This window comes from Ovis canadensis, chromosome 15 (genome assembly GCF_042477335.2).
Source record: "Ovis canadensis isolate MfBH-ARS-UI-01 breed Bighorn chromosome 15, ARS-UI_OviCan_v2, whole genome shotgun sequence".
Classification (NCBI taxonomy): Eukaryota; Metazoa; Chordata; class Mammalia; order Artiodactyla; family Bovidae; genus Ovis; species Ovis canadensis.
Genome location: NC_091259.1, coordinates 28,373,551 through 28,395,463, shown reverse-complemented (window position 1 = coordinate 28,395,463; position 21,913 = coordinate 28,373,551). Strand labels below are relative to the sequence as shown.

The window sequence follows — 21,913 nt, the reverse complement described above, 5'->3', positions numbered from 1 at the left end:
TCAGTTCTAATGAGGTAGATCAACCTAGAGCCTATTATACAGAGTGAAGGAAGTCAGAAAGACAAATGTCATATATTAGTGCATATATATGGAATCTAGAAAGATAGCACTGCTGATCTTACTTGCAAGACAGCACAGGAGACGCATGGAAAGAACAGACTTTTAGACACAGCGGGGGAAAGGAGAGGGTGGGATGGTTGGAGAGAGTCACACTGGAACATATACATTACCGTGTGTAAAATAGACAGCCACCTATCTATTTAGGAGGGTTGCTCTATGATGCAGGGAAGCCAGAGCCAGTGCCCCGTGACAGCCTAGAGGAGTGGGATGGGAGGGAGGTGGGAGTGGGTTTCAAAAGGGAGGGGCCATATGTATACCTGTGGCAAATTCATGTTGATGTACGGCAGAAGCATCACTATATTGTAAAGTTATTATCCTCCAATTAAAGATTAAATAAATAAGGACTTTGGAATTAGACAGGTCAAGGTTGAATTCTCAGGCCTAACACTTGCTAGATGTACAATCTTGGGCAAAATTAGTTACATAGATCCACAGTTTCCTCATCTAATGAATGGAGATGTTGCTAATACCCAGTTCATACATTATTTAAGTTGGTGCAAATGCAGTTTTGGACTGTGAATGTTAAATCGTTATAACTAGGCTCAAAGACATCTTTATTAATCAAAATAGGCACCATTACAATCAACACATTGTTGCCAATGAGTAATAAGTTTGTCGATTTCTGTAGCATAAAAATCTATGCTTTGGAATTCGACAAACTCTTAGGAAACACTTTCTGCCTCCTCCTGGTTGTGGAAGCATTTTTCCTGCAAAAAGTTGTCAAGATGCTTGAAGAAGAGGTAGTTGGTTTTCAAGAAGTCAGGTGAATCTGGCAGATGAGGCAAAACTTTGCAGCCCAGTTCATTCAACTTTTGAAGCATTGTTTGTGCAATGTGTGGTCAGGCGTTGTTGTGGAGAAGAATTGGGCCCTTTCTTTCGACCAGTGCCAGCTGCAGACTTTGCACTTTTGGGTACATCTCATCAATTTGCTGAGCATTCATCTCAGATGTAATGGTTTCACCAGGATTCAGACAGGCAGCAGACCACCACACAGTGACCATGACCTTTTTTGGCTGCAGGTTTGGCTTTGGGAAGTGCTTTGGAGCTTCTTCTCGGTCCAGCTACTGAGCTGGTCGTAACCAGTTGTCATATAAAATCCACTTTTGATCACATGTCACAGTCCGATTGAGAAATGGTTCATTGTTGTTGCATAGAATAAGAGAAGACGACACTTCAAAACGACAGTTTTTTAAATTTTCAATCAGTTCATGAGGCACCCACTTAGTGAGTTTTTTCACCTTTCCAGTTTGCTTCAAATAAGTTCTTTGGCAACTCCTCATTTAGTTGTAAGAGGATCAGCTTCGATGTTTACTCTCAGTTGGTCACTGTCAACTTGTGATGGCTGGCCAGAAAGCTCCTCATCTGCAAGGCTCTTGTCTCCTTTGCAAAAACAAATAGCACTGCACTATTTATTAGCAGTTTCTGGGCCAAATACACTGTTGATGTTGTGAGTTGTCTCCACTGCTTTATGACCCATTTTGAACTCAAATAAGAAAATTGCTCAAATTTGCTTTTTGTCTAACTTCATTTCCATAGTCTAAAATAAATATAAAATACACAGAAAGTAGTGTCATTTGCCAAAAACATAAAGCAAAAATTTCACATTAAAATGATGTATACCATAACCACATTTATTTAGGAATGTATTCCAACATCAAACAGCAGAGTTCAACAGTGCAAAACCGCAATTACTTTTGCCCCAACCTAATAGTTACTTGAAATCACACACTCCTGAATTGCCTGATTATAAGTACGGGAGTTGGGGCTTTGCTTCAGCTATTGGGGCAAAAAAACTATGTAAAGATTTCTGTATATCTCATGGAGGCACAAAGCTTCCTAGTAAAATCTTTACGTCTTCCCGAAGCACCTCCAATTAGGAAGGCTAAGGGAAAGAAATGCATAGGAAGAGACTAGTCAGGCAAAGTGCAAGTTTTTTCTCCAGCTGTCTCTCCTCCTCACAGAGAACCACAGAGGATACCTACCAACTTCCCAGCTCATGACACCTGCGTTTTGCATAAGAAATACATTTTATAAGTCTTCATCTAATGACACTTCATGAATTTTAATGAGAAAGTGTGTTTCCTCATCCCAAGTGCCCTATAGAGAATACTTAAAATTACTCTAATTTTAAAGACAAGACAGTTGGTATAAAAATGTTAGTATTAAGCCAAGGCCACAAGTTATAACTAGTCTACTGATTAAAATTAATTTCTATGCTCAAACTACTCTTGAAAGTATCATAGTTTTTTAGGGGAAACTGTATTATAAAGCAAACCTGAATTTTTCTCGGGATTCTTTGGCATTTTTTGTTAGAATTAGGATTCATATATGAAATATGATTTACAGACAGGCTGTATGAGAAGTTTGCAGCTCATTTTTGTCCCTTTTTTGCACAGGTTTCTCTGCTTATACAGTTTCTTATTGAAAACTGCTGTCGGATATTTGGAGAAGAAATCACTTCCCTCTTGGGAGAGGTTTCAGTGAGATGTGATTCTAGAGAGAATGCCTCAGGTATTGTGAATAACTGGATTGTTTTTTGTGGGAAACAGACACACGTCTGTGAAAATCAGCTGGGACAGTGGTTATCCTGGAGCCCACAGCAGCTCAGGTGAAGAGGGCCTCTCACCTCGGTCAGTGGGTCTAGGATTCTGCTCCTTCCTTAGAAGGTCAGGGTATGTTAACACTGTGGTAGGGTTAAGAAAGGTCCCAGATTGTTAGTGGCAGCATTATATAGTATGATGTTTTTAACCTTTTTAAAAATAAACTTTACAAGGAGCCCCAATATGTATAACACAACTGCTCTGGTTGAAACTGGAGTAGAAGGCCCAGAGGCAATAGAGACAGCCCTGTTTTTTCTCCTCACCTTCCTCTTAGAGGTCCCTGAGGCTCCCGAGAATTCTCATGCACTGCTAAACACATTAAAAACAAGTAACATCATGGGGCAGGCTGGGGTGTGTGGGGAGTAAAGACACTCAATATTCCAAATTATGAATTCTTGTAACACCAATTACTAGTTATGTTGTCTTTGGCCAATTCTTCTATGCCACTGAACATCAATATCTTCATCTACAAATATGGATAACCATCATATCTAACTGTTGTGGTTGTAGTAAAGATAAAGTAATATATAGTAAAGCACTTTGTCAAAGAGAAATTGATAGGACTAGTAAATGGTTTCTCTGAGATTAGAGTTAATTACGTGTATACACGAGCAGATCCGTTTAAAAGACAGAGTCTTAATCCAAACCTGGATATATCTGGCACTAATTTCTTTATATTTTTAACTGTTTCTTGGTAGTATGACCATCTCCTCATTGAGGAAATCTTATATAAAGAAAGCTTATTTCTTCAGGAACTGAGGTATATTTCATATACCTCAACAGTTTATTTTTAATTCTGCACTTACATCTGGAGAGATTATGGAAGATTCTTTCTTTCCTTAGAGTGAAAATTTGAACAATCTATACTTCAAAACAGAATTATACCAAACATCATCATAGTTGGGGTTTTTTATTATTTTTAAGGCAGCATGCATTTGTGTTAAGTAAAAATGTTAATCACGGTTTGCTTTTTGGACAGATATCTCTTGCTTCCAACTGAATGACTCCTCCTATGACAGCTTGGAAAATGAGCTGAATGAGGATGTTGACGCCCCGTGTAGTGACTTGGTAAAGAAACTTGGTCAGGGTAGCAGAAGCATGGACTCCGTGTTAACCCTCAGTGACTATGACCTCGACCAGCCTGAGGTGGAAGGCCTTTTAACCCTAAGTGACTTTGACTTAGACCATCCTAAAGATGAAGACATTCAAATGGGACAGCCCCTGGAATCCAAGCCAGTGGACACTGCAGTGTACACCAAGGTCCCACACGCCCAGGCCCCCTCTGGCACGAGCACACCCAGCCGCCTGTCCACAGCTGCCGCAGATGCTCCAAAAGGCCTGAGGCGACACCGCCGCTGCTCGGAGCCCAGCATCGACTATCTCGATTCAAAGCTTTCCTATCTCAGGGAGTTTTATCAGAAAAAGCTACGCAAGTCCAGCTGTGATGCCATTCTCTCAAAAAAAGATGAAAGCCATCTGAATCAGAATCAACCCCTTCAGGAAGGGGGTAAGACATGTTTTAAAAAGAGTTTAGTCACAGGCATTGATAGCAAGAAAAATGCCGCTAGTAAAAATGTTAAGAAGAAAAGCTTGTCTGATAATGAAGGAAGTCATGTAAAACTTTTTCCTAAATCCAAGCCAGTAGCCATTTCCATGGCGTCTTACAGTCACATGACCTCCTGTGATCATCCCAGGAGCCAGCCCTTTGACATGGATGCATCCGAATACTCCCCGCCACACACTGCAGACGCCCTCGAGTGTTCAAGGAGACAACGGCGCTGCTCAGAACCCAGCATTGATGACCAGCACTGCAGACTGACCTATCTCAGGGGGATTTATCCAAAGAAGCAGCAGAAAGCCAGCTACGAAGCCAGTCTCTTGCATGGAGAGGAAGATTATCTCAAACGGCACAAGTCTTTACAAATGGAGGGCCAAAAGCTTATTAATCAGAGTTTGGTCATGGGGATTGAGGTGGGCAAGAGTAGTGCCACAAACCAAAACACGGAGAAGGTTTTACCCCCAAGTTTAAACCTTTGCTCAAGGACTAGCTATTCCAGCTTGTCCTCCCCAGGCACTTCCCCATCTGGTTCATCAGTGAGCTCCCAAGACAGTGCTTTTTCTCAGATTTCTGAACACTCTGTGTTTACACCCACTGAAACATCCTCTCCAATAGATTGTACTTTTCAAAGAAAACAGGCAGAGCTTTCTTCTGACTTTAGCAGTTCTGGCCTCATTTCTGGAATTCCTGGTCCCTCATCAGGGCAGGCCAGTGGCCACCTGGCTTATACAAAAAAGGACAGCGTAGAGTGGCATTCACACATGCATTCTGTAACTCTTCACCCCAGCACATGGTTGAAGAGTGGTGTAGCCAGTTTGAAAAACTGGTCTCTCAAAAAGAAGGCAAGGGCACCCAGACCAGAGGAAAATAAAGTGGGTTCTCTAAAAGGACCCATGGATCCTCCTGCACATGCTTCTGGTGTTCCAGAAGCCATCGCACTGCAAGAGAGGCAGAAAGACGTGCCCCAAAGGGCAGCTGAAGGACTGGGAGCTGTGCAGACGGCCCGCTGGTACAGTTCCCACCCTAGCCAGGACTCAGAGAAGTACTGTAGCTCTCCATTCAGCCTCGTGGAAGACAGACTTGGGCTTTGTACGAAGTCACCCGCGGAAGGAGAGGATAGCGGGCAGTGCTCTCCTGGTATGCTGCCCCAGAGAAGATCCTCCCCCGGCTCTTTGACTGTGGATGATGCATCCAGCCCAGACTCAGGGCCACCCGTGGTGTGTGATGCTGAGGATAGACATTTGGCCAAAGACATGTAACCACCATGAGAACCTGATGTCTACAAGAATAGAAACAGGCTGATAATGATACAACAATTACTATGACCCCTTTGTATAAAATACCTGGGATGGGTAGCATAAAGATAATCATTGCTAATACTTAGGACAACAAACGAATTCTCTTTCTTGAGACTATTTGTCCAAAAGTTTAGACTGAAAAATTCTGTGACCTCAGTGTTTGGGAGGCTTTTCCATATTAAAGCATGGGTGGATCCTGTCATGCATTTTAAGAGCTATGAGCAGACAGCTAGAGAAAGCATCTTTTCTGTAGAGGAAGCGTGCTGTTTATGATGAGATTAGTTCCTGAGGAAGCCAGGAGATAAGAAGCGAAGAACGGGAAGTGTGGAGAGAGAGGGAAGGCTGCAGAGAAACCATTCACATTCCGTGGAATGTTTTTAATAAGTAGGCCAAAATAATGCCACTAGTCAAAGCTAAAGAGGTAACACATCTGATAATGAAGAAAATTATGTGAAACTTTTCCCCAAATCCAAACCAGTGGCCATTTCTGTGACATTTTATATTATGTCACATACCCTCACAGCATCATTTCAGGTATCAGCCCATTGGTGGCAGCCAGAGAGGAAAAAACTGAAGTGATTTGAAAGCCATGAGTACCGTGATATTGTAGGTGGTTTGGTTTGTTTTGTTTATTTGTATTGGTTGAGTTTTTCCATCAGTATTTCGTGCTCCACAGAGGCTCCACTGCACACTGCTGTGAGGAGGAAGAAGGAGACGACTGCTCATTTCAGTGTCCTTTCAAGGTGCCTGAGCTCAGAACATTTTCCAACATGTTCCAACATAAGACGACCTTCCCACTGTATTTACTGTCTTAGTGTGGAGGGAAAGACTGTCAGAGCAGTCCTTTCTCTTACCCAGTTGCTGTTGCAAATGTGTGATCAAAGCATGGCTCCTCTTTGCTCCTCTATTCCTTACCCCTTAGTCTGCCAGAAAAAAATCCTGATAAGTCATCCCTTTACTGATGGTCATTTGTCAGTTGAGAGAACAGTTTTGAGGTTGGCAGGTTATAAAGCGTCACAGAGTGGAGGAGCCATCAGAGTGGCTCTCGGGGCTTCTTTTCGACAGTCATTGGCCCGGGATTATCTTACCTCCAGAAGTTTTTACATCTTTTTTGTTCCAATAGTTCGCAGTTTATACCCCCATTGATTTATTGCATATCGATGGACATATCTCCTCTCTCTTGCCTTAAAGATTACACCAGTACATCTCCTGGCTTATTTCCTTGGGTTATTAAGCCTTGCCAGCCAGTGTGATGCAATAGAATCAGAAATGGATGTGCATCTTCCTTCATTTTAAATACTTATAAGAAGTTGCTTAGAGCCCATTGTTCAATATCAGATGGACCTTCCCCCAACAATACTTGCTTATTTCAAATTATTTTCCTCAGCCACCCTGAAACTTTCATGTCAAATATTTTCTCAGTGTTGTCCTAAAGGTTGCATTTTTCACTTATATAAAAAAAATAATGTTTTCTGTAAGAGAGAAATCCTTTCAGTATTAGCTTTAGGTGCTACCTACCTCTAGGGGACATGGCCCTGTTTGTTCTAAGCATTGTAATTAACTTTTAGAAGTCTCTCAAAAGAGCTCCTTTATGACACTGGCCATCTCAGTCACAGATGTGAAGTAGATTTGACCTTTTAACTAACCACTCCTATATTTAGACTCCTCAGTGTCCATATGCATCTTTTGTGGTATGATATATAAAGGCAACAGGGATTCCCCTCACCCTTAGGGCATACTACTGCAGAACCGCAAGATGTGAATGAAGCTCTTATGGCTTGGAGTGTCTTTCCAGAAAAAATTGCTTCTCTGCTTAACAAAATAATAGTTGTATCCTTTTTTCTTTCATATTGGTGATTAGGAAACCATCTACTCAGTTTGAAGCATAAAAGATGCTGAGGTTCTTCCATAACCATTCCTATTCTCTGTGTTCCCTTAGATACTCCTGTAACATTTAATGTGAATAATTAATATTGCTGTAAAGTATTATATTGTACGATTTGAAGATAGACTACATGTCATTTTATTATACTCCATCAATCTATAATATATTAGACCAATGTTTTATCTAAAATGCTTTGAGTTTGTATAATATATCTTGACAAATTTTACTACCATATGCTATGTAATAAATGTGTATTTTTGTACTTGCAGAAACTGCTGCTAACTTTTAAAGTTATTTGGTTTTAAAGGCACTGATTATGGATATGTATGAAGTCCATGCTGTCTGTTAAATAAAACATAATCCTTCAGAGTTAACAGTCCCACCAGGGCAATATTGCCCTTTGTAGACTTGTTTTAGCTAATGAGCCCAATTTCTGCTTAACATTGGAAATTTTGTAAAATGTAATTAATGTTGGTTGGAACTTTGAGCTTTTAGTCATAGGCCGTGTGGTCAGTCTCTCTAGAAAAGGAGGGCTTTATTTCTTTAATATTTTTCTGATCTTACTGTTTACCAAACAATTATGTTTTAGACATAAAGTCTTTGTTTTTCTTAGATATTACATGTACACTGTGGTCCTAGAATCAGATACATATTGTCTGAGTTCTCATAGCAAAGAACCGTCAACTCAGTTCAATTGATGTATGAGATCTTCTTGTCTAAATTTGAGCCCTTCTGACCAGAGTATCTAATTGATTCCAGACATATCCAAACATCCCAGGATGTCTAGATCCAGATACTACAAGACATCAGTACTTATAAAGTCAATAAATATTCTCATTTCTCTCATTTCCCATGAGTATCTTTGCCTCCTCAAAGTTCATGGAGGTTCGCTCTATGTAAGTTTAAGCACCATTTCAAAAAGATTAAAAATATACACATGACCTTAGTCCAGAAAAAAAAAAATGATTCATTCTGAGCAGTAAAGACCTAAATGTTAAAGAAATGCAAAGATGATTTTTGCTTCTAAAGAAGAAGCTTAATCTACTAAAAACATTGAGTTCAATAAATTATCTTAGTTTCGTGGTTTTTTGGCTTTTCATGGAATGGCATTGAATTGAAAGGATCTAATGTATCCTCGAACCAGTGGCATATTTTGTCTGTTGAAACTAAAAATATTATGTATCTTAATCCAAATTATGGTAGTGTTAATCTTTTTTACCTGGTCATGTTTTAATGACTTGAGAAGAAGTATCTGCAAACTGTTTATTTCAATACAAAGAAAAAAATTTAACAATAAAGCTGAGTAAAATGTTAACTTCTTTAATATCTATTCTGGTTACAAGGATATCTCATAAGCTAAGTTTCCTGATGAAAGGAAGAGTACTCTTGAATTTTGTGCTTTCTACCCTAAGTGTGAGTCTACTCTGTTCCTAAGCCACCTGTAAATATAAATCCTTCATTTGTATCACTTGTTTGTTATTAAAAGGGAGGGGTGGAATTTCGTAAACTTCAGTCCTACATAGTACTGGGTGTGTGATAGAATTGGCAGAAGGCTCTGGGGCGTAATTTGGAAAATTTTGTTTCCAAGTCCCAAAGAAATATGTACAGGGTGGTAGTAGATGCATATTGTTTCTTAATTTATGGAATGCTTTCTCGTTGTGCATTGTCAGAGTGCACATACATTTGTAGATCAAAGTGTTTTTCTACCTATTTAATTTGTTAAGGCAAAGTAAATATGTTCTCTGTAGATTGATTTCATGTGACAATAGAAGATGTATATTTGGGAGACATTTAAGATTTAAATGCTAGTATTTTTCTCTAGGTTTAATTTTTAGATTACAGTAACTTGAAATTAAATTTAAAACTTCTTACAGCCTCTTGATCTGCCATGAGGAGTGAATAAACTAGCTAAACACCTGTACTAGTGGCATAGCCCATTACTCTGAACAAGTAAAATGGATGCTTAAAAAAATACCCAGTCTCTGCCAGATCACAGGAACTAATTGTTACTGTCTAAAATTTTCAAAAGAAAGGATCATTTTATATCTTTGCCCAAGAATGAGATGACTGGGAAGCAGATAATCATCAAAATACATGAACATAGAGAAACACTGCTTGAAGGTACAGTGAATGATTAGAGAGGAGAAAAGCTAATTCAAGATACTGAATCACAAAGAGCTCAAGAGCTTAGTTAAGAAAAGGGAAAAAGTTTGTCTGCGGAGAGAGATGTTACAAATAATATAAATGCTAGTCAGGCCATCTAAGTTTTATTGCAGGTACTGTTCTAGACCCTAGGATAAAGGTGAAAAAATATTGTGTCCTCAGGGACTTCAAACAACTAAGGGAGAATTGGGTTGTGTAGAAGGGGAACAATAACATTGGGCACTCACTGTTGCCTGTATGCACTGGTGACCAGTGCATTATTGGTTTTATTTCATTTAGTGCTCACTGCAGCCCTTTGTGGTAGGTACATTCAGCTAGAACCTCATTCTGACCCCAGGCTCTTTTTTTCATCCTTTCATCTTAAAATAATGATGATGATAATGCCTCTTCCATAGTAAAGTAGACACAAAGTTAGGTACTTGAGGACCATCCAAACTTTGCTAAGTTATGAGCTAGATATCGCTAAGAAAATCATTCAGTATCAGAAATAATTCAGAAACCTATGATAAATGTAAAAATAATTGGGCTGAAAGTTGGTCCAAACAGTGTAGACCTGCCTCCCTGCTTCTTCTAAGTACGTCTATAAATCCTGGAAACAACACAGAGGCCAATCAAAGATGGGTGGATTGGTTCAGAATGCTGGGACTGAAAGGAAACACAGTAACAGGGCATCTTACATCCCTTCAGCCAACAGAAGAAGAACCAGGTCTGGTCTTTTCCAACCTAGCAACAGAAGGCAGCACAGATCTATGCATTGCTCCCCAGAATCAGATGGCGTCCTTCTGACACCAGTGGGTGAACCAAGCACCACTGCAAGAGGGATAGTTGAGCCACACTGAGTGGCCAGGCCTGAGACTTCCCACCCCCACTGGAGATACTAGAGTCACAATAAGCAGTTCAGCCTGGGAAGTATCTTTGTTCCAGCAGACCTGACTCCACCATCCATCCAAAGACACTATGATCAGATGCCATGGACGGGAGGGATTCTACCCCAGAAAGCACTCAGCCTGGGGAGTCTCAGAGACAAAGAACAAATAGGCTTCTCTGCCTGAGAACAGGTCAAAAGAGCACCAGAAAGACTGAAAAACTCACTGAACTGGCAATTTCCAGTAGGCCAAGGGCTTATGTGTAAAGCTAAACAAGGTGACTGCTATGAAAGTAAATAGGGCCCAGAGTCTCCTAACAACACACAAAGTGTCCAGGATACAATTGGAAATCACCTGTCATTCCAAGAACCAGGAAAATCACAAATTCAGTGAGAAAAAGCTGACACCAACATGAAAGTTTAAAAGCAAGCTAGCATCTAAAAATGTCTATGGACAACTAAATACAAATTATCTTGAAACAAAGGGAAACAAATAGAAAATCCTACCAAAGAAACAGAAGTGCAAAACAGCCAAATGAAAATTGTAGATCTAAAAAATACAATAACAGATTTAAAAATTCACAGTGTAAACCTAGTAACAGAGTGAAGATGACAGGATAAAATCAGTTAACCTGAAGACAGAATTACACAATCTAAACAACAAAATAGATTTAAGGGGGGAAAAAGTAATCAGAGGCTTAGAGATCTGTGGAACAGTAACAAAAGAGCCAACATTTGTATCATCCGAGTTTCAGAAGCAGGGTAGGGCTGAGACAGTATTCAGAGAAATGATACCTAAAAGCTCCCCAAATTTGATAAAATATACAAACCTACACGTTCAGGAAATTGACACCCAAACTGGATAAATGCAAAGAAAGATGTATCACAATTAAATGAAGACTGACTATGGAAAAAGTGTTGAAAGTAGTAAACAACACTTACCTTTAGGGGAACACCAATTTAAATGACAGGAATTATCATCTGAAACCATAAAGGCCAGAAGAAAATGGCACATTTTGAAAGTGCTGAAAGAAAACTGTCAACCCAGAATCCTGTATCCAGTGAAACTGTCCTTTGTGAATGAAGGAGAAATAAAGACCTTCTCGATGGAGGAAAATTTAAAGAATTTGTCACTAACAGATACATCCTTAAAGACTGGCCAAAGGAATTTTTTAAAACAGAAAGTAAATGGTAGAAGAAGGAAATCTGGAGCATCAGGAAGGTAGGACAACAGAAAGCAGAAATAATACTATATAATGATTGACTGTCTTCATGAGTTTTAAGTTATATGCGATGCTTGAAACTAAAATTATAACACTGTGAGATACTCAAGAAAATGATATTTAAAAGTGGGAAAAATAAAGAGACCTAATAGAGATGGCAGAAAGCAAAGAAGAACAAAACAGCCTCTTGATGGACATGAAAGAGGATAGTGAAAAAGTTGACTTAAAACTCAACATTCAGAAAACTAAGATCATGGCATCCAGTCCCATCACTTCATGGCAAATAGATGGGGAAACAATGGAAACAGTGACAGTTTATTTTGGGGGGCTCCAGAATTACTGCAGGTGGTGACTGCAGCCATGAAATTTAAAGACTCTTGCTCCTTGGAAGAAAAGTTATGACCAACCTAGATAGAATATGAAAAAGCAGAGACATTACTTTGCCAACAAAGGTCCATCTAGTCAAAGTTATGGTTTTTCCAGTAGTCATGTATGGATATGAGAGTTGGGCTATAAAGAAAACTGAATGCCGAAGAATTGATGCTTTTGAACTGTGGTATTGGAGAAGACTCCTGAAAGTCCCTTGGACTTCAAGGAAATCTAACCAGTCCATCCTAAAGGAAACCAGTCCTGAATATTCATTGGAAGGACTGATGCTGAAGCTGAAACTCCAATAGTTTGGCCACCTGATGGTAAGAACTGACTCATTTGAAAAGACCCTGATGCTGGAAAAGATTGAAGATCGGAGGAGAAGGGGACGACAAAGGATGAGATGGTTGGATGGCATCACCAACTCAATGGACATGAGTTTGAATAAACTCTAGGAGTTGGTGATGGACAGGGAGGCCTGTCATGCTGCAGTCCATGGGGTCACAAAGAGTCGGACATGACTGAGCGACTGAACCAAACTGAACTGAATAGAAATGAGTTTTCCATACTTCACTCAGGGGTAAAATGTTGAAACCAGTAAAATGTAATATGCTATAAATATATTTACATGCTAAATTCCTTCAGTCATGTCTGACTCTTTGCAACCCTACAGCCCATAGCCCACCAGGCTCCTTTGTCCATGGGATTCTCCAGGCAACAATACCTAAAGAGGGTTGCCATTTCCTCTTCAATGGGCTCTTCCTGACCCAGGGATTGAACCCATGTTGCTTCTGTCACCTGAACTGGCAGGCAGGTTCTTTACCATATGTTGTAATAATTAACCAACTACAGAAGCTATATCTTTGAGAACATTTCTTTCCAAAATACTGTAAGTAAAGCTAGATACAATCCTAAAAAAAAAGACAAATGTTTAAGACACAGGAAGCCAAAGGAGAGGAAAAAACAGAAAACAAACAAAATGGCATGTTTAAGCTCCAATATATATTACCTTAAATATAAGTGATCTGTATATATCAATCAAAAGACAAAGATTGACATTGTGGATTAAAAAAGCAAAAACTACCTAACTACATCCTATCTATAAGAAACTCACTTCCGATTGGTTCAAGATGGCTGAGTAGAAGGATGTGCTCTAATCTCCTCCTGTGAGATCACTGAAATTGCAACTAACTGTTGAACAACCATCAACAGGAAGATGCTGGAACCCACCAGAAAAGGATAGCCATGTCCAAAGACAAAGGAGAAGCCACGATAAGATGGTAGGAGGGGCACAGTCACGATAAAATCAAGTCTCATACTTTCCAGGTGAGGGACCCACAAACTGGAGAGCGTAATACCAAAGTAGTTCTCCCACTATTGTAAAGGTTATGAGCCCCTTCTCAGCCTGGGGATCCAGAAAAGGCACTAGGAATCCCGAAGGAAGTTGACTGACGGCCAGTGGGATTTGATTGCAGGACTTCTATAGGACTGGGGGAAACAGTGACTCCACTCTTGGAGGGCACATACAAAATCTTGTGCTCACTAGGACCCAGAGGAAAGGACAGTGACCACAGAGGAAACTGAACCAGACTTACCTACTAGTGTTGGAGGGTCTTCTGCGAAGGCGTGGGTGAGTAGTGGCTCGCCTTTGGGACAGGAGTGTTGACAGCAGCGGTTCTGGGAAGTGCCAAATGGCAAGAACCCTCCTGGAGGATGCCATTAGCCCTACCTTAGAGACTGTAGATTCCAGGACTAGGTCACATCTGGCCAAAATACTGACAGAGAGGGAGTATAGCCCCAGTCGTCTGCAGACAGTTGGATTGAAGTTTTACTGAGCATGGCCCTGCCCACCAGGGCAAGACCCAGTTTTTCGCACCAGCAGTCCCTCCCATCAGGAAGCTTGCAGGAGCCTCTTAGCCTCATCCACCAGAGGGCAGACAGAGGAAGCCAGAAGAACTACAATCTCAGCCTCCAGAATGAAAACCACAGTCACTAAAACTTGAACAAATTGAAAAGGCTGAGGATTATGCCCCAGATGAAGGAAAAAGATAAAACCCCAGAAGTAGAGATAGACCAGCTTCCAGAAAAAGAATTAAAAACAATGATAATGAAGATGATCCAAAATCTCAGAAAAAAAATTGAGAAGACGCAAGGAATGTTTAACAAAGGCCTTTCAGAGAAGGCAGTGGCACCCCACTCCAGTACTCTTGCCTGAAAAATCCCATGGATGCAAGAGCCAGGTAGGCTTCAGTCCATGGGGTCACTAAGAGTTGGACTCAACTGACTGACTTCCCTTTCACTTTTCACTTTCATGCATTGGAGAAGGAAATGGCAACCCACTCCAGTGTTCTTGCCTTGAGAATCCCAGGGACGGGGGAGCCTGGTGGGCTGCTATCTATGGGGTCAGGCAGAGTCGGGCACGACTGAAGCAACTCAGCAGCAGCATAGGAACTAAAGAACAAATAGAGATGCACAGTATGCTAGAAGCAATCAATAACAGGAGAATTGAGGCAGAAGAATGGATAAGTGACCTGGAAGACAGGATAGTGGAAATCACTGCTACAAAACAGAAAACAGAAAAAAAGAATGAAAAGAAATGGAGATAGCCTAAGAGACCTCTGGGACAACATTAAATGCACCAACATTCACAATACAGGGGTCCCAGAAGGAGAAGAGAGAGAGGACCTGAGAAAATGTTTGAAGAGAAAATGGCTGAAATTTTCCATAACATGGGAAAGGAAATAATCGACCAAGTCCAAGAAGCACAGAGAGCTCCAGGCAGGATAAACTCAAGGAGGAAGACACATAGTAATCAAACTGACAAAAGTTAAAGATAATCTATTAAAATCAAAAAGAGGAAAATGACATAACATAAAGGGAACTCCCATAAGGTTATCAGTTCATTTCTCAACAGAAACTCTACAAGCCAGAAGGGAGTGGTACAATATATTTGAAGTTGTTAAAGGGAAGAATCTACAACCAAGAATACTCTTCCCAACAAGGCTCTCACTCAGATTTGATGGAAAAATCAAGTTTTACAGACAAGCAAAAGTTAAGAGAATTCAGCATCACTAAACCACTCTAACAACAAATGCTAAAGGAACTTCTCTAAGCAGGAAACACAAGTGAAGGAATAGACTTACAAAAATAATAAACTCAAAACAATTCAGAAAATAATAGTATCCTATATATCAATAATTACCCTAAATGTAAATCAATTAAAAGACAACCAAAAGACATAAACTGGCTGGGAAGATACAAAAACAATCCATATATGTGCTACAAGAGACCCACCTCAGACCTAGGGACACTTGCAGACAGAAAATAAGGGAATGGGAGAAGGTATTCCATGCAAATTGAAATTCAAAAGAAAACTGGAGTAGCAATACTCCTATCAGATGAAATAGACTTTAAAACAAAGACTGAGAAACAAGGACAAAGGACAGTACATAATGATTAAGCACTCAATCCAAAGGAACATATAATAATTATATATATGCACCCAACATAGGAGCACCTCAATATGCAAGACAGATCCTAACAACCATAAAGTAAGAAATAGACAGTAACACAATAATAGTGGGAGGGCTGTATCCCCCCATTTTCATCAGTGGTCAGATCATTCAGAAAGAAAATAAGGAAACACTGGCCTTCAGTGACACATTAGACAAGATGGACTTAATTGATATTATAGAATATTTCCTCCAAAAGTAGCAGACGTCACATTCTTCTCAAGAGCATATGGAAGGTTCTTCAGACTCGACCACATGCTGAACCATAAGGCAAGCCTCAGTAAATTTAAAAAAGTTGAAATCATATCAAGCATCTTTCTGATTACAATGCTATGAGATTAGAAATAAAGTACAAGGAAAGCAAAAACTTAAAAACACAAATACATGACAGTTAAACAGTATGCTACTAAATAACCAATGGGTCACTGAAGAAATCAGAAAATACCTAGAGACAAAAATGAAAGCACAATGTTAGAAAACCTATGGCATCAGTCACATAACGCTCAGTGATACCCAACTCTTTGCGACCCACCAGGCTTCTCTGTCCATGGGATTCTCCAGGCAAGACTGCTAGAGTGGATTGCCATTCCCTTCTCCAGAGGATCTTTCCGACCCAGGGATTAAACCTGAGTCTCCTGCATTGCAGGCAGGTTCTTTACCATTTGAACTATAGGGAAGTCCATAGAAAGTCATGGGGTGCAGCAAAACCCATTCCAAGAGGTAAGTTTATAGCAATATCATCTTACCTCAAGAAAAAAGTCAAATAAACAACCTAACCATACACCTAAAACAACTAAAGAAGAACAAACAAAACCTGAAGTTACTGGAAGGAAAGTAATCGTAAAAGTCAGAACAGAAATAAATGAAACAGAGACAAAAATATATGAAACTGAAAGCTAGGTTCTTTGAAAAGATAAACAAAATGGATAAACCTTGAGCCAGACTCATCAAGAAAAAAAAGAGGACTCAAATCAGTAAAATTAGAAATGAGAAGGGGAAAGTTACAACTAACTCCACATAAATACCAAGGATCATAAGGGACTGCTGTGAGCAGCTATATGCCAATAAAATGGACAACCTGGAAGAAATGGACAAATTCTTAGAAAGGTACAGTCTCTCAAAACTGAACCATAAGGGAATAGAAAATATGAACATACCAATCAAAAGCACTAAAACTGAATCTGTGGTTAATGTATACCTATGGCTGATTCATGTTGAGGTTTGACAGACAGCAGCAAAATTCTGTAAAGCAATTATCCGTCAATAAAAAATTAATTAATTTTAAAAAATACTCAAACAAAAGTCTAGGAACTGATGCTTCACAGGCAAACTCTATCAAACAGAATGGTCACAGGGCAAGCAGCTGCCCCCAAAATCAGAGGGACAGACAGGTGGATACAGAGAATCACAGCTTACCGAAGCAGAAGCCTCTGCTGCAATTGATCCGGAACAGGAAAGTTTAAACTATAGTTGATGGACTGCTGAGAGCTCAGGGCAGGCAAAATGAGTTAAAAGTTCCAGGGTGCCCAGACTTGGGAGATACCACACTTTTGCCAGTTTTACTTCTAGGAGCCCTACCATGTGAAAATCAGAGAGAGCTCCTCAAACTTTCAGCAAGGAGAGGAGGAAGGTAGCCATTCTGACATATGCCCAGAGCATTGTTTGCTTTCTTTTTTTTTTTTAAGCAGGCTGCCCTCAAGGAGGGCTTCCCAGGTGGCACTTGTGGTAAAGAACCCAGCTGCCAATGCAAGAGGCAAGAGATACAGGTTCCATCCCTGGATCAGGAAAATCCCCTGGAAGAGGGCATGGCAACCCACTCCAGTATTCTTTCCTGGAGACTCCCATGGACAGAGGAGCCTGGTGGGCTACAGTCCATAGAGTTGCAAAGAGTTGGACACGACTGAAATGACATAGCAAGTTACACACACCCTCAAGGAAAACTACTTTACCAAAGCCCAACCTACCAAGGTTTTATCAGAGCCTGGGTGTTCTTTGGAAGGACTGATGCTAAAGCTGAAACTCCAATACTTTGGCCACCTCATGCAAAGAGTTGACTCATTGTAAAAGACCCTTATGCTGGGAGGGGTTGGGGGCAGGAGGAGAAGGGGACAACAGAAGATGAGATGGCTGAATGGCATCATCAACTCGATGGACGTGAGTCTGAGTGAACTCCAGGAGTTGGTGATGGACAGGGAGGCCTGGCGTGCTGCGATTCATGGGGTCGCAAAGAGTCGGACATGACTGAGCGACTGAACTGAACTGAACCAGCCGAGAGGAAAGGTAATAGTCAACCCCAGCCAACCCCAGCCTTCCATATAGAACAGACATGCCCAGCTTCAGCACCAGGGAATGAGGGGTTTAAAAAAAAAAAGAAATGTTTCTTTTTCACAACACTGGAGATCAGGAGAATGGAGGCACTCTGCCTCAGTGTCTTCAATTGTAAAATGGAGATATCTGCTCTACTTAAAGGACAGAAAGCAGTTACTCACTCATTCAACAAACTTGAATTGATCACTCACTGTGCACCAGGTGCTGGCCTAGCTGCATACAACAGTGAATCAGCAGGCACAATGCGTCTGTGGATTTCTAGTGCAGAAGCATTCCTGGCAGTGTGATGTCTAGGAAAACTGTCGGAAACTTAAAAGCACCGTGTGTGTGTGCAGGCAAGGGAAAATTAATCTGGTATTTTAAGTATGCTATGATCTTCTTTTCTTGTTTTCTCTAGACTTTTCTCTAGTCAAAAATATTAAGAATATTATCTAAAATCAGAGCCATTTGATGGACCTAAGAAATCAACAGACCAAACTCAAATAACCCCCAGAGAGGCCACACCTGGCCTAGGTTCTATAGCAGGCAATGGCCAGTGTTTCTCTGTCTCTCCCACGGTCTACAGCATCCCTGGCATTTGACTACCTGAGAAGCTGCTCATTTGAGCCTTGGCTTAGAACCCAAAAATGGGCTACTCCAAGTCTAGGTTGTGACACTGAGACTTGCTTCCCTAAGACTTTCTCAAGTGCTAGACTCTCAGCCGAGCATCTGGCCCTGGGCAGCTCTGGTTCCCGTCCTTTTGGTTGCAAGCACAGCGTGTTTTCCCTTCACCTCTCTCGCCTCCACGATGCATTCCGTTCAAGGACACCTACTGATGCCACTCGTACACTCAGAGCTGTGGCAGCAGACAAAGAAACACCTGGTCCTGTAATCTTCCCTCCACGTGGTGTCAGATGCAGGCAATGGGCAACGCACAGTCAGAGGAGCTGATTTCAGTCAAAACAGCTCTCAGCCCCATGTGGCACCAGGGTAAACAACTGGTTATTTTGTTGTCGCATAGACAAAACAGCTCTTTGATGGACTGGTTTTTCACTTTCCAGCCAGCCCGAGTTGGCATGAGTCCAGGCTGGTGCCTGCCAAGTATGTGGGCAGGTTGGGGCCCTGCATGCGTTGCTGTTGTGGTGTTGGCAGCAGCCCCACGTTCCCACTGGCCCCAGAGGTGCTTGGTTTGGGGTTGGGGCAGCAGAAGGGAGCTAAGTTTGGAAAGCTGATCACTGGGATGGGGCTGAATGTGTCAGTTCCCTAACCTGAAAAAGTCTCAGTGTTTCCCAAGTTTACCCTCTTATCCAGAGCCGGATCACTGGACTTTGACAGTCACTCCAGCCCGTGCTTGTGTGTGACTGACCAGGCTACAACAGAGGCTTTCATGGAATCTGAGGTTAAGGAAGATGAAGGACCAGTGCCGCCTGTCTGTCTGCAGTGGGCATATTACATAATAATAGCTCTCTCTGATCTTTCTTTTGTCTGTTCTTGGTTTCTCCACTTCTTCCTTTCAGCTTTGTAATGTGACACCCAGCCGCTGGCTTATCTTTACTGCCTGCTCACCACCATCACCACCCCCCTCACCCCGCCCCGCACGCAGCCTCCCAAATCTCCCCTGTCATATGCAAGCAGAAAACAGAGACCACTCCTGTCTTTGAAAACCTGAGGACCAGGCCACTTCCCTTAACATCCTCTGTTTGCTGAACACATTGTTTAGTGATGCTGTGGCCAGATGGGGACCATTCATTCTGTCTTTGTTGCTTCCCTTTCCCAGTTTAGTTTAAGGTAACTTATTCAGGCAGGTCAATGCCTTGGTAAGCCCTGAAGGCCCCATCTCAGGGGAGGGACAGTGCCTAGATTTGAATATTTAGTCTGGAGTTTTTCCGTTCCTCCATAAACTCAAGAGATGAAAAACAAGAATGCTGACTTTCTTAGACAGCTTTATGCTTTGTAAGCATCTTCTGGAGGAAGATATCAAAGCCCCCTTTGCTATCACACCCACCCCAGAAGAGACAGCATTTTCCATCTGTGGAGAAGCTTCCGGGGTTACCAGTCTGGTGGACGCTGGCTTTGGCCAATGAGTGGTTGTGTGACGAACTGTGGTGTATGTCCCAGCCCAGCACTTCTGGGTCTAAGGAGCCCTGAGCCACCAGCTCAGCAGGGGTGTCATGAGAAAATAGATCAAACTGGGATCATTCCCATCACAAACTGACAGATTACTTCATAAAAAAATGCCTTGCCTGTTTGCTCTTTCTTAGAAAGAAAACTGTGCCTTGGAGTGGGAAAAAAAAATGTCCTCTTTGTATCTTTTCTCAAACACACTAACTGCAGTCAATGATCAGGAACTCCCTGTCGGGTCGCCAACTGCCTGGACCTCTCTGAGGCAGGAATGGAGACACTCACCTAATTTCAACATTTAAAAAACCAGTTATAAAACTGCACAGGCGAATGGCAAGTTCAGCAGCAGCATTCTTTACTTCTGGTTGTAATTCATGAACTTAGTATAACTGGTGGGGAAATAAAGTCTGTCTCCTGACAAAATAAATTACCTACAATCACATGAACAAAAAGGTATGTTAAAAATTGATTTGTGCAAGCAGAAAACAACGAGAGGAGCCATTAGAGGTGAAAAAGCAAGACAGCTTGACATCCACTTGGGGTTTGCTCCCTGGAAATCTCCATCATCTGTCAGCCTCTCATGCCCTTGCACAGCTCTCCCGCTGCACAGAGCCCAGCAGAGCCCCATGGGACTAACACACCTCAAGGACTTTTCCTGGAAATGCAAACAAGAGGTAAGATGACTTTGAGTTTTGCAATCTTTCCTTTCTTCCTGTCCCCTAAGAAAGATGCTCTTGAGCAGTGAGGTGCTCACAAGTGAGGACTGAGCTAGGAGAAGGGATAAGATAATAAAAGAGGGTAATGGACCCCTGGAGGGCTGATAATAGTGGAGTCAATATTATAATACAACATCTGTTGAGAACCTTGTGGCTTTCAGAATTTATTCAAATCCCACTAGTCAAAGCCCATTATGATGTCATGAGCATGATTACCACCATTTTGCAGATGGATAAATTGGTTACTCAATTAGTAAAGGGCTGAGCCATGGCTTGAACCCAGATCTCCTTATCATTCACTAACATGGTACCTTTTCAAAACAGCAAGCTCTGAGGCTGTTGTACATTTAATAGGTGAAGGGTCTATCTTTCCCTCCCCCTCACAATTATCCCAGACTCTTTTTGGACTCCTAAATATTCACTGTCTCATGGCTAAAAACAGCTTCTCACATGAAAACTAAACCACCCTGCACTGACAAAAAAATTGATATCATCAAAATTAAACAGTTCTCATCAAAAGATGCTGTTAAGGAAATGAATAAATAGTCCATAGACTGGGAAAATATATAAAGCATATATCTGACAAATCCAGAATATACAAAGAAATCTACAATTGAAGAATAAGGCAAGCAATTCAATTTATAAAATGGCAAAAATCTGAAAAGATCTGTTGCCAAAAGAGATATAAAAGTGGCAGGTTTTTATGTTAGAAAGCATTCATCCTCATTCAGTTCAGTTCAGTTCAGTCGCTCACTCATGTCCAACTCTTTGTGACCCCATGAATCGCAGCATGCCAGGCCTCCCTGTCCATCACCAACTCCCGGAGTTCACTCAGATTCATGTCGATCGAATCAGTGATGCCATCCAGCCATCTCATCCTCTGTCGTCCCCTTCTCCTCCTGCCCCCAATCCCTCCCAGCATCAAAGTCTTTTCCAATGAGTCCACTCTTCACATGAGGTGGCCAAAGTATTGGAGTTTCAGCTTTAGCATCATTCCTTCCAAAGAAATCCCAAGGCTGATCTCCTTCAGAATGGACTGGTTGGATCTCCTTGCAGTCCAAGGGACTCTCAAGAGTCTTCTCCAACACCACAGTTCAAATGCATCAATTCTTCAGCACTCAGCTTTCTTCACAGTCCAACTCTCACATCCATACATGACTATTGGAAAAACCATAG

The 21,913-nt window shown here is 41.3% G+C and overlaps 1 protein-coding gene across 1 annotated transcript in view; it reads left to right on the top strand.

The window, feature by feature from the left end:
• ARHGAP20 (Rho GTPase activating protein 20) overlaps positions 1-8,307 on the top strand; it is a 204,143-nt gene extending 195,836 nt beyond the window's left edge. Inside the window, exons 14-15 of the mRNA XM_069554976.1 lie at positions 2,517-2,631; positions 3,700-8,307. Coding sequence (XP_069411077.1) covers positions 2,517-2,631; positions 3,700-5,537 — 1,953 coding nt within the window. The 3' untranslated portion in view covers positions 5,538-8,307. The remainder of the gene's footprint in view (positions 1-2,516; positions 2,632-3,699) is intronic.
• The last annotated feature ends 13,606 nt before the right edge of the window (positions 8,308-21,913 follow it).